Source organism: Pantherophis guttatus, chromosome 8 (assembly GCF_059756535.1).
Source record: "Pantherophis guttatus breed Tessera chromosome 8, ASM5975653v1, whole genome shotgun sequence".
NCBI classification, from domain to species: Eukaryota; Metazoa; Chordata; class Lepidosauria; order Squamata; family Colubridae; genus Pantherophis; species Pantherophis guttatus.
In genome coordinates this window covers 8,592,978-8,605,439 of record NC_142070.1, presented here as the reverse complement: position 1 = coordinate 8,605,439, position 12,462 = coordinate 8,592,978, and the positions used below count along the sequence as shown (strand labels likewise).

Below are 12,462 nucleotides of genomic sequence, written 5' to 3'. Positions count from 1 at the left end.
CTTCACTAGACTGGCCATGCCCAGTTCCTGCAACCGTTCTTCATTTGCTTTAGCCTCCAGTCCCCTAATCCTCGTTGTTGCTGTTCTCTGCACTCTTTTAGTTGAATTCTACTCATCTTAAAAGTTGCCTAGTTTGAAACATTAGGACTAAGCTGAGAAAGTTAGGGCAGTCAACAGCAAAATTAACTCAGGGCAGAGCAAATTCAAGTTGAGTGCATAAGGATACTGACCTAACTTTTGAAGTTTTCCAAACTTCAAAAGTCTGGGAATCGAACTATTACAGGTAGTTCTCAACTTACAACCATTCATTCAGTGACCCGAAGTTACAATGGCACTGGAAAAAGTGACTTGTGACCATTTCTCACAATTATGAGCGTTCCCGTGGTCATGTGATCAAAATTCAGGTCCTTGGCAAGAGGCATGTATTTATGATGGCTGCCCTATCCTAGGATCATGCGATCACCTTTTGCAACCAGCAACGTCAATGGGGAAGCCAGATTCTCCTAACAACTGTATTACTGATGTAACATCTGCAGCGATTCACTTAACAACGGTGGCAAGAAAGGTCGTAAAACGGAGCAAAACTCACTTAACTGTCTTGCTTAGCAACAGAAATTTTGGGGCTCAGCTGTGATCCTAAATCAAGGACTGCCTGTCAGAAAAATTTAATAGTTTCAAAGGAACTGAAATTGGGGTGACCTCAGTGCCTTCCGCCGTGCCCTTAAAACCCATTTTTTCCAGCAAGCCGGGCTGGCTTAAGAAGAAATTTTTTTAAACGTTTTAATTGGTTTGTGATTTTAATTTTAGGGCCAAATTTATATATTTTTTTAATTGTTTTTTAATATTTGTATTTCATGTTCTTAATTCTGGCTGTACACCGCCCTGAGTCCTCAGGGAGAAGGGCGGTATATAAATTGGAAACTAAATTAAATTAAATTAAATTAAATTAAATTAAATTAAATTAAATTAAATTAAATTAAATTAAATTAAATTAAATTAAATTAAATTAAATGTAGAAAATGTCACATTTTGAACACTGAAGGAGTTTGATTTTGCAAATGATGCAAATTATGTATCATAATGATGTCATTGGTATTATATGTATGATGTGATGCCATTTGCCCTTCCGGTGAACACAGGCGTTGGCACAGATCCTGCTAATATATTCTTAGTGGTGCTTCCTGTTTTACACATGGTTATCTTTAAGAGGAAGGAATTCCGTATCACAAACCCAGCTTGTTGCATTTGGAAATTACTGCAGAAAATTGCTTCAGTAGTGTCTCAAGAGTGGGACTTACCAACACAAAGGATGTTGAAGCAGAAACCTTGTGAGGTTGACTTGTTCACCAGCTGATCAGGGAGACTGTCGAAGCCGACATGGCCTGACAAGGCGAGATTTCGAAGGTCGTCATTCTGCAAGTCCAAAGAGAAAAGGTTTGAAGGCCTCTGCAGAACTACCATATTTTTCAGAATATAAGACGCACCGGAGTATAAGACGCACCTTAGTTTTTGGGGAGGAAAATAAGAAAAAAGCTGATTGGCGGGTGGATCAGCCTCCCGGAATACCCCCAATCAGCTGTTCCCAGAGGTGAATTTTAGCAATGGGTTTGTTGGTTGTGAGCTCTGTGCCTTGCTTTTTTTTTCAGTCTCTGAAACCTCTGTTTCAGAGCCTTTTTTTCCTGCCTCTGAATGCCTCCAAAACAGAGCTTCAGAAAAAAAGCCTCATAATAATTGTCTTGCTTAGCAACAGTTGGGCTCAAATGTGGTCCTAAATTGAGGACTACCCCAACTTTGTTCGAGCAAGCAACCAATTTTTATGTTATCACCTCCAATTTGTACTCCAGGATCCATTTTCGATTCATGCTGATTGCTAAGTAAACTGGAGATGACATGATTATTTGAAATGCTATTGACTCACAAACATTCATAACCCAACTTCCTCCGAATTTTAATAGGCGCTCTTTATGCAGTATCATCATAACCCAATGTTTTTTTATGCATCATTTTGCAGTTAGGACATGGGAATCCCAAACTGTAGCAATGACTGTTATCTAATATGTTCATGATAGACAAATTTAAAAGGGTGGTCCCCGAGACTTTTAAGGATGTAGTGAGCTGCATTAAAGGAAGCGCTTGGAAACTGCTGGCAGGAAAAGATATCATGCCACAATGTGTCTCAAAGGTTACAATGCTTTTCTAAAGTTTTTTCTTTTTTTTAACATAAGGAGAAAGCATTCAGTTGATAGGACAAAATAATCATAGGATAGGGTAGGGTAAGGTAGGGTAGGGTAGGGTAGAGTAGAGTAGGGAATGGGGATGGGAATGGGAATGGGAATGGGAGTGGGAATGGGAATGGGAGTGGGAATGGGAATGGGAATGGGAATGGGAATAGGAATAGGAATAGAATTCTTTATTGGCCAAGTGTGATTGGACACCCAAGGAATTTGTCTTTGGTGCATAAACTCTCAATGTACATGAAGGAAAAATAAAATACATTTATCGTAAATCATAAGATACAACACTTAGTGATAGTCATAGGATACTAAATAAGCAATCAAAATCATGCTAGGAGACTAAATAATATAAATCATAAAGATGCATCCATGGCTTGGATGACCGGAGAATCTCCATAGAAACCACAGTCATCTTTCGCTGCAGGAAAACTAGTGTTTATGGAAGAATTAATTTTGCCTCCTCCATGGAGCGCGATGGCTCAGTGGTTAAAGTGGCTGAGCTTGTCAGTGAAAAGCTGACATCCCGGGTTCGAGACCCGGGCGATGTGCGATAAGGTGAGTTCCCGTTACTTGTCTCATCTCCTGCCCGCCTAGTACTTTGAAAGCATGCAAATGCAAGTAGATAAATAGGTACCACTTCAGTGGGAAGGTAAGAGGGTTTCGTGCGCCTTTGGTATATAGTCATGCTGGCCACGTGACCACGGAAGTGTCTTCGAACAACGCTGGCTCCCTCAGCTAGGAACACTGCCCCCTAGACTCGGATACAACTGGACAGGAGAAACCTTTACCTTTTACCTCCAGGGGGCGTCAAAGAGCAGGTTACTTAAGACACAGTTGTGGCATTTCAATGTATTGCCTCCTCTAATCCAAACCATTATGCTTTATTTATTATTATTATTTAATATTTATTCATTAAATTTATGTGCCACCCATCTTCTCTAGAGATGACTCTGGGTACCTTAGAAACATTAAAACTACTACACATTAAAATAATGTAATGAAGCAAAAAAATAACAACAGTATTAAAATTAAAAGGGTGGGAGGAGGGGAAGGTAGTCTTTGACTTATGACTACAATTGGGACCAGAATTTCTGTAGCTAAGCAAGCAGTTGTTAAGTGAGTTGTGCCCCATTTTATGGCCTTTCTTTTGCCGTGGGATTTAAGTGAAGTTGTTGAGTGAAAAACATGGTTACTAAGCGAATCTGGCTTTTCCCTTTGACTTTGCTTGTTGGAAGCCAGCTGGGAAGGTGAAAATGGCAATCACATACATCACAATGTCATATAATATATGTGAGTATGTGCATAATTTTGTATTTATTTATTATTTTTGTTATGTTTATGACTGTAGTGTATATTGGAAGTGGTGATCCTTTGGGAGCTGTATGCAACAAAATTCCATTTTAATGAATGCCAATTAGCGTACATTTCAAGTGACAATAAAGTTATTCTCTCTCTCTCTCTCTCTCTCTCTCTCCATCCATCCATCCATAGATGAAATCCATTTTTTTTCCTACCGGTTCTGTGGGGGTGGCTTGGTGGGCGTGGCTGGGGAAGGATACTGCAAAATTCCCATTCCCTCCCCAATCCTGGCAGAAGGATATTGCAAAATCTCCATTCCCACCCCACTCTGGGTCCAGCCAGAGGTGGTATTTGCTGGTTCTCCAAACTACTCAAAATTTCCGCTACCGGTTTTCCGACAGAACCTGCTGGATTTCACCTCTCTCTCTCCCTCTCTCCCCCCCTCTCCCTTCCTCCCTCTCTTTCTATCACCCCAAGATGTTGAAATCATCATAAATACATATCGGTTGCCAAGCATCCTTATAAATAGCAGTTCACCATGGATCTACTAAATCTACTACTACATGACAGCCAAACATTTAACCAAGTTTCTTTCTGCGCATTTTGTCTGGTTGCAAAGGAAATATTCATAAGGTCTCTTTTTCCCTGCTCTCATGTTTATGTTCTTTCTGTTGCATTTTTTTCCCATTTTCTTAGAGTGACAATAGAATTGTCCCTTTAAAACCTCATTTATATTGAAAAGATGAAGGTTTCCCCTGTCCAATCGTATCTGTCTCTAGGGCCCGGTGCTCCATTTCCAATTCCATCTCCATTTCTTGGCCGAGGGAGCCAGCATTGTCTAAAGACAATTTCCACAGCCATGTGGCCATCATGCCTATATGCCAAGGTGCAAGAAATGTGGTTACCTTCCCACTGAAGTGGTACCTATTTATCTACTTGCATTTGCATGCTTTCAAACTGCTAAGCGGGCAGGAGCTGAGGCAAGTAACGGGAGCTCACCTTGTCGCACATTGCTTGGGTCTCAAACCCACTGGCAAGCTCAGCATCTTTTACCACTGAGCCATCGCGCTCCGCGGAGCAGGCAAAATTAATTCTTCCACAGTTTTCCTAGCGCTAAAGATGACTGTGGTTTCTATGGAGATTCTCAGTCATCCAGGTCATGGTTATACCAAAGGTGCTTTTTTCAAGAGGCAACTGCACTTTCTTGTTATTCTTTGAAGACGTTTCGGTTCTCAACCAAGAAGTTTCTTCAGCAGTCAGAACTGAAGAAGCTTCTTCGATGAGGAGCGAAACGTCTTCAAAGAATAACAAGAAAGTCCAGTTGCTTTTTTTAAAAAAAGCACCATTTGAGATCACTGTGGTTTATTCCAGCTGAGGCAGGAAAGCAATAAACATGAATATATTTCTAATATTAGAAGAAGCATTTTACCTCCCATTTCTGCTCTGTGCCAAGCAGCACTTTATTGGTTCAATTTATTTATTTATTGGTTCGATTTATATGGTACGCTTCTTCGGAGACTCAGGGCGGCTTACAATGCGTTAAGCAACAGCCTTCATACTTTTATATATACCTGCTTAGTAGGGCTTTTGGCCCACCCCAAGCGGTGTTCTTTTTTATACAAAGTCAGTTTATTGCCCCCACAATCCGGGTCCTCATTTTATCTACCTCGGAAGGATGGAAGGCTGAGTCAACCTTGAGCCTGGTGAGATTTGAACTCGCAGTAATTGCAGGCAGCTGGCAGCTAAGTGCTACTTTAATAGCACTTTAGTCTGCTGTGCCACCAAGGCTCTTCATCCAATTCCCTTATCAATTATTATTTCCAATTTTCTTAAAAATTGTATATAATATTAAGTGGTATAATTCATATCTAACATTCCCCCATCCTGACCTTCAGACCAAACCAGAAACACCCTTCAGATTCATCTTTCAACACAACTCTCCACAAGCTAGTCATTCACAACCTTTTTCCTGTTTATATTAGTCATTCGTTATACAACTGGCAGCTTGAAAATAAAGAAAGGAGGCCGTCCTAGTTACAGAAACATTTACTGTTCTGTTCCAGTCATCTAAAGGGCTACTTGAGTTAGCTTCCTACATGTCCTAAATGCCAGGCTCTTAAAGAGCCTCAAGAGGGACATATTCACCCTCTGGCCTGGGTTATAAAATTTTATTCCCTGTGGATATGTCAAAACAGATTTTTTGGGGAATCTTCAAACCAGGGTGGATTTGATTTAAATCGAGTTGATTTAAATCACAATTTAAATCATGATTTAAATCACTAGTAAAAAGGCTTGATTTAAATCAACTCGATTTAAATCATCATTTTTAAAGAGCAACTGTCATCTCTGCTACTCCTTTGACCCGCTGTTGACTCACCGATAGTCCCAGTGTTGCAGAATATACAGCCTCATGCTACATAACTAAGCTCCATTTCATGCTGAATAAACTAAATTATTTATGTATCTTAAATAGAAAACTATCTTACGATAGATTTTTACCCCAAAAGTTTTTTATTAAAATAAATTTGATAAAAATAAAAAAAATCCGATTTAAATCAAAAAAATCTGATTTTTTTGATTTTTTTTAAAAAAAATCATTGATTTTTATCCACCCTGCTTCAAACAGTGGCATAAGAATTAATTCGTAAGAACATTTATATAATTTATTATAAGGCTTTTTATTCCTATCAAGAGTTCGAAGCATTTCTGATGCAACTAAGGATACCTGGAGGCCACAGCCAGGCAGTTCAAGAGGTCATGTGCAAGCAGAAAAATCATACAGAACAGAATATAGAATAATATGAGCTGGAAGAGACCTTGGAGGTCTTCTAATCCAGTGGTCCCCAACCCTTTTGGCACCAGGGACTGGTTTCTACAGACCTGGGGTGGATTGGGGGAAACGGTTTTGTGTGCTACCTAGATTCATGAAGGCACAGATAACGCTTCACACGCTTGTGTGGCCTAGTTCCTAACAGGGTTGGGGACCCCTGTTTTAGTCCATCCCCTGCTCAAGCAGGAGACCCTATACCCGTGATGGCGAACCTATGGCATGCATGCCACAGGTGGCACGTGGAGCCATATCGGTGGGCACGTGAGCTCAGCTCCGGCGTGCATGTGCATGCCGGCCAGCTGATTTTCGGGCCTTCTGGACCCACCAGAAGTAGGGAAACGGACCATTTTCTGCCTCCAGAGGGCCTCGGGGGGGGGAACTGTTTTTGCCCTCCACAGGCTCCAAGAAAGCTTCTGGAGCCTGGGGAGGGTGAAAAACAGGTCTACCAGGTCCACCTTGCCATCGTGTGTCAAAAGCAGTGGGAGTGTACTGGGGTCGCATGCACAGGGGGCATTGAATTATGGGTATGGGTACGTGCGTGTGTGTTTGACCCTCCCATGTCCCCCCCTTTTAGGCACGTGACAGCAAAAAGGTTAGCCATCACTGCCCTATACCATTCCAGACAAATGACTGTCCAGTCTCTTTGAAACCTGCAATGATGGAGCACCCATAACCTGCAATGATGGAGCACTCTGGAGGCAAGTCGTTCCACTGATTAATTGTTCTAACTTTCAGGAAATTTCTCCTTGATTCAAGGTTGAATCTCTCCTTGATTAGTTTCCACTCATTGCTTCTTGTCCTGCCCTCAGGTGCTTTGGAGAACAGCTTGACTCCCTCTTCCTTGTGGCAACCCCTCAAGTATTGGAAGACTGCTATCATGTCACTGCTCTTCACTTCATTAGACTAGACATATTCAATTCGTGCAACCATTCTCCATATGTTTCAGCCTCCAGCCCCCTAATCACCTTTGTTGCTCTCCATACTCTTTCTAAAATCTCAACATTTTTTTTTTGAACCATGGTGACAAAAACTGGATGCAATATTTCAAAGCAATATAAAGCGGTACTAGCTCTTCAAGTGACTTTGATACTATCCCTCCGTTGTGTTGGCTTTTTGGCAGCTGCTAGATACTGTCCAAATCCTCAATAAAGTGTTACCTGATCCAATAATAGAGACTTCTATTACATCAGCTTCAAAGAACTGAGGGTGATGGAAAAGGACAATATTTAGGATAGGGGTGAGAAATTAAGAGAATAACAGGAAGAGTTGGAAGGTCCCTTGGAGGTCTTCTAGTCCAATCCCCTGCTTAAGCAGGAAACCCTACACCACTTCAGACAAATGGTTATCCAACATCTTCTTAAAAACTTCCAGTGTTGGAGCATTCACAACTTCTGGAGGCAAATTGTTCTCATTGTCAGGAAATTTCTCCTTAGTTCTAAATTGCTTCTCTCTTTGGTTAGTTTCCATCCATTGCTTCTCGTCCTGCCCTCAGGTGCTTTGGAGAATAGCTTGACTCCCTCTTCTTTGGGGCAGCCCCTGAGATATTGGAACGCTGCTATCATGTCTCCCCTAGTCCTTCTTTTTTTATTAAACTAGACATACCCAGTTCGTGCAACTGTTCTTCATATATTTTAGCCTCCAGTCCCTTAATCACCTTTATTGCTCTTCTCTGCTCTTCTTTCTAGAGTCTCCACATCTTTTTTACATTGTGGCGACCAAAACTGGATGCAATATTCCAAGTGTGGCCTTACCAAGGCATTATAAAGTGGTATTATTAACACTTCACGTAATCTTGATTCTATCCCTCTGTTTATGCAGCCTTTTGCAGGTCTTAAAGTGGCCAAGGTTGGACACCGCTAGTTTAAACACTGAGTTATTTCAAAGCTTTGGTACATCATCCTTTTTCTACCTCCAAAGCCTCTTTGCTCAGTTTATAAACTTGCCAAGTTCCGATGCTTTCCCTTGGCTCCCTTTTCCAGCTCGTGCTAATTTTAAAAGATGCCACATAGGCAAACTTGATCCAGCCAACAAACACAAGAAGAAACCCTAACAAAGCAAGCTCTTGATTTCATTTAAGTTCTTCCCTCCGAGGAATCAGCTCTTCCTCCCTAGCTTTTCCTTGCCAAGGAAACGCTTAGAAGTTGAAAATCATTGCTCTTCTTAAGACACCCTGCTAAAATTAAAAAAAAAAACCTGTTACAACCATTTAGTCACGTGGGGCAGCTGGTGGGAAACGTACTAGGGATCCCAACAAATGATAAAAAGCTTCTCAGCCTGTCATTGATACAACTCTTTTTGCTACTACTGGTAGCAAAGTTACAAAGGCATTGAAAAAGTGAGTTATGACTGTTAATCAGGGTGGATTTGATTTAAATCGAGTTGATTTAAATCACAATTTAAATCATGATTTAAATCACTAGTAAAAAGGCTTGATTTAAATCAACTCGATTTAAATCATAATTTTTAAAGAGCAACTGTCATCTCTGCTACTCCTTTGACCCGCTGTTGACTCACCGATAGTCCCAGTGTTGCAGAATATACAGCCTCATGCTACATAACTAAGCTCCATTTCATGCTGAATAAACTAAATTATTTATGTATCTTAAATAGAAAACTATCTTACGATAGATTTTTACCCCAAGTTTTTTATTAAAATAAATTCGATAAAAATAAAAAAAATCCGATTTAAATAAAAAAAATCTGATTTTTTTGATTTTTTTATAAAAATCATTGATTTTTATCCACCCTGCTGTTAATATTACTTTATAATAGGTTAACGCCTCCTACTAAGGCAGCATTTAACATTCAGCTGCCTGCAATTACTGCGAGTTCAATTCTCACCAGGCTCAAGGTCGACTCTGCCTTCCATCCTTTTTAAGGTGGGTAAAATGAGGACCTGGTTTGTGGGGGCAATAAGCTGACTTTGTATAAAATATACAAAAGTATGAAGGCTATTGCTTAACGCACTGTAAGCCGCCCTGAGCCTCCGGAGAAGGGCGGCATATAAAAATAAATGAAAATAAAATAAAAATAAATAAATAATGCCTTGATTAGGCCACACTTTGGAATACTGCATCCAGTATTGGTCGTCACGATGTAAAAGGATGTTGACATTCTAGAACAGGAGTCAGCAACCTTAAACACTCGGAGAGGCATTTGGACCAGTTTCCCACAGAAAACACCGGGAGCCACAAAACTCTTCCCGTGCCTGACTATTTCCTGAGCGGCCACAAAACTAGCGTATGTAGTCGAATTAAACGTTCTGTTTTCTTTTGAAACTTTTCTTTTCTTGGATTTATCCATGGTTGGCCTACTGGAGGTTAATAAATTGCGCGTCAGTGGGTGTTGCACATTGACAGTTGTGACGCATATTTTGAGCGACAGGGAGCCGCAGCAGAGGGACGAAAGAGCCAAGAGGCTCCAGAGTGGTGGGTTGCTGACCCCTATGTAGAAAGAGTGCAGAGAAGAGCAACAGAGACGATTTGGGGACCGGAGACAAAAACATATGAAGAACGGTTGCAGGAACTGGGTAGGTCTAGTTTGAGGAAAAGAAGGAGTAGGGGTGACATGAAAGCAGTCTTCCAATATCTCAGGGGCTGCCACAAAGAGGAAGTCAAGCCATTTTCCAAAGCGCCTGAGGTGCTTTGATAAGAAACAATAGACAGAAACCAGGGTGGATAAAAATTGATGATTATTTTTTTTAAAAAATGGATTTTTAAATTGGATTTTTTTTTTATTTTTATCAAATTTATTTTAATAAAATGCTTTTGGAGTAAACAAACCACTGCAGTTGTTCAGTGAACCTTGCAGTCATTAAGCGAAACCGGGTTCCCCCCACCCCCCATTGATTGTGCTAGTCAAAAGCCAGTTAGGAAGGCTGAAAAAGTCAATCATGTGACTCCCGGGATGCTGCAACAAGCATAAGTACATGCCTGTTGCCAAGCACCTAAATTTTGATCACATGACCGTGGGGATAATGGTTGTAAGCGCAAGGATTGGTGGTAAGTTTTTTTCACTGCCGCTGCAACTTTGCACATTCGCTATATGAATTGCTGCAAATTGAGGACTAACTGCAGGTAGTCCTCAACGTACGACCACAACTGAGCCCAAAATGTATGTTGCTAAGCGAGAAATTCGCTCAAGTGAGTTATGCCCCATTTTATGTCTTTTCTTGCCACGCTTGTTAAGTGAATCACTGAAGTTGTTAAGTTAGTCCCACGGTTGTTAAGTGAATCTGGTTTCCCCATTGACTTTGCTTGTCAGAAGGTCACAAAAGGGGATGACATGACCCCCGGACACTACAACCGTCATAAATATGAACCAGTGGTCAAGACGTCGAATGTAAATCACGTGGCCATGGGGATCCTGCATTATGAAAAATGGTCCTAGATCACTTTTTTTTCCAGTGCTGTTGTGACTTCAAACAGTCACTAAGTGAACTGTTGTAAATCGAGGACTATATAGATCCGTGATGACGAACTTATGGCACGCGTGCACAGGTGGAACACAGAGTCATATCTGTGGGCACACAAGTGTTGCCTCAGCTCAGCTTCAGCGTGCATGCGCACGCCAGCCAGCTGATTTTTGGGCCTTCCGGGCCCACCGGAAGTCAGGAAATGGGCTGTTTCCGGCCTCTGGATGGCCTCCAGGGAGTGGAGAAGGCAGTTTTCGTCCTCCCCAAGCTCCTAGAAAGCCTCTGGTGCCTGGGGAGAGCAAAAAATGGGATTTCCGGTCCTATTGGAAGTCGGAAAATGGGCCGTTTCCGGCCTTCGGAGGGCATTCAGTGGGGGAGGCCGTTTTCTCTCTCCCCAGGCTCCTAGAAACCCTCTGGAGCCTGGGGAGGGTGGAAAACGGGCCTACCAGGCCCACTGTGCCATCGCTTGCCAAAAGCGGCGGGAGCGCAGGGGGTCACACACGCATGCACGGGGGGGGCAGGGGACATCGAATTATGGATGTGCCCCCCCCCGTGTTCCCCCCGCTTTTGGCACACGACGGCAAAAAGGTTAGCCATCCCTGATATAAGTAGTCGACTTACAATCATTCATTTATAATGTCCATTCGCTTACTGAGTACATGACTTATTTAACTTCAGTGATTCGCTTAACATCCACGACAAAAAAAAGGTCATAAAATTGGATGTGACTCATTTAATAACTGCCTTGCTTAGCAACCAAAGTTCCGGTCTCAATTGTGGTTGTAACTCAAGGACTATTTGTACTACCGATTCATGAGAAAGCAATCGAAAAAGGGTTACTATTTTACCTCCTCAACCTTCACTTTGAAAAGATGGTTCTTTGTTCCACTTTGCCGAGAGCACTTTCTGTAGAGAGTGTTATTATTATCTTTTTACAAATATTCCCCCTTAAGCACAATAATCCAACTCTGTTTTCTATAGTGAGACCAGAACATGGATTTTCAAGGCAAAGCTGTTTGGTTAGAAGGTCAATTCAAACTCAAAACAGCAACACAGAACTTCTGCCAAGAAGAGATATAAAAAGGTTATTTTCCTTAAGGCTTTTAAACAAAACCGCTAATGTTTCTTATTTGGAATAGAAGTGATTCCTGTATATCACGGTTCTCATTTCAACTTCCTAACCAGCAAGAAAAATTTGAATTTTATCAGCATTATTATTTTTTTTATAGCAAAACAGCAAAAGGAAAGAAACAAGCTAAGAATTGTTCCTTGCAAGGCTTGTAAAACTTGTTTTAAAAAAGGAGGAACAGAGGGGAGAGAAAAGGGAAGACACGCAACAGCAACGTGACAAAGAAATACGAAGAATTTCCAAACTCCAATCAAAACCAGATTTTATTCTGCCATTACAGGCCTGTCTTTAACTGAATTGCTGCATTTAAGCTGATAAGGAGGAACATAAATCAGTCATATCCAAAACTCCCTAGTGGAAGTGCCAAATTGCTATTCCAACTGCCAGTTTCATGTTTGAGAGCTAAAATAACCCAAGTCCTAATGATTTAAGGAAAACCAGAGAGACTCTAGAGCTTAATATTTCCAATTGCAACTGGCTGAACTACTCTTGGATTCCGTGCCCATTCGCTTCCCGAAATTTTCCTTCCCTTTTTAGAATAAGAAAAGCCAAAGCC

At 41.3% G+C, this 12,462-nt stretch overlaps 1 protein-coding gene across 6 annotated transcripts in view; it reads right to left on the bottom strand.

The window, feature by feature from the left end:
• SEPTIN11 (septin 11) overlaps window positions 1-12,462 on the bottom strand; it is a 133,344-nt gene that overhangs the window by 65,666 nt on the left and 55,216 nt on the right. For all 6 annotated transcript variants that reach the window (XM_060687017.2, XM_060687015.2, XM_087875246.1 and 3 more), the window contains exon 2: window positions 1,299-1,413. In XM_060687017.2, the coding sequence (XP_060543000.1) occupies window positions 1,299-1,413 (115 nt within the window). The remainder of the gene's footprint in view (window positions 1-1,298; window positions 1,414-12,462) is intronic.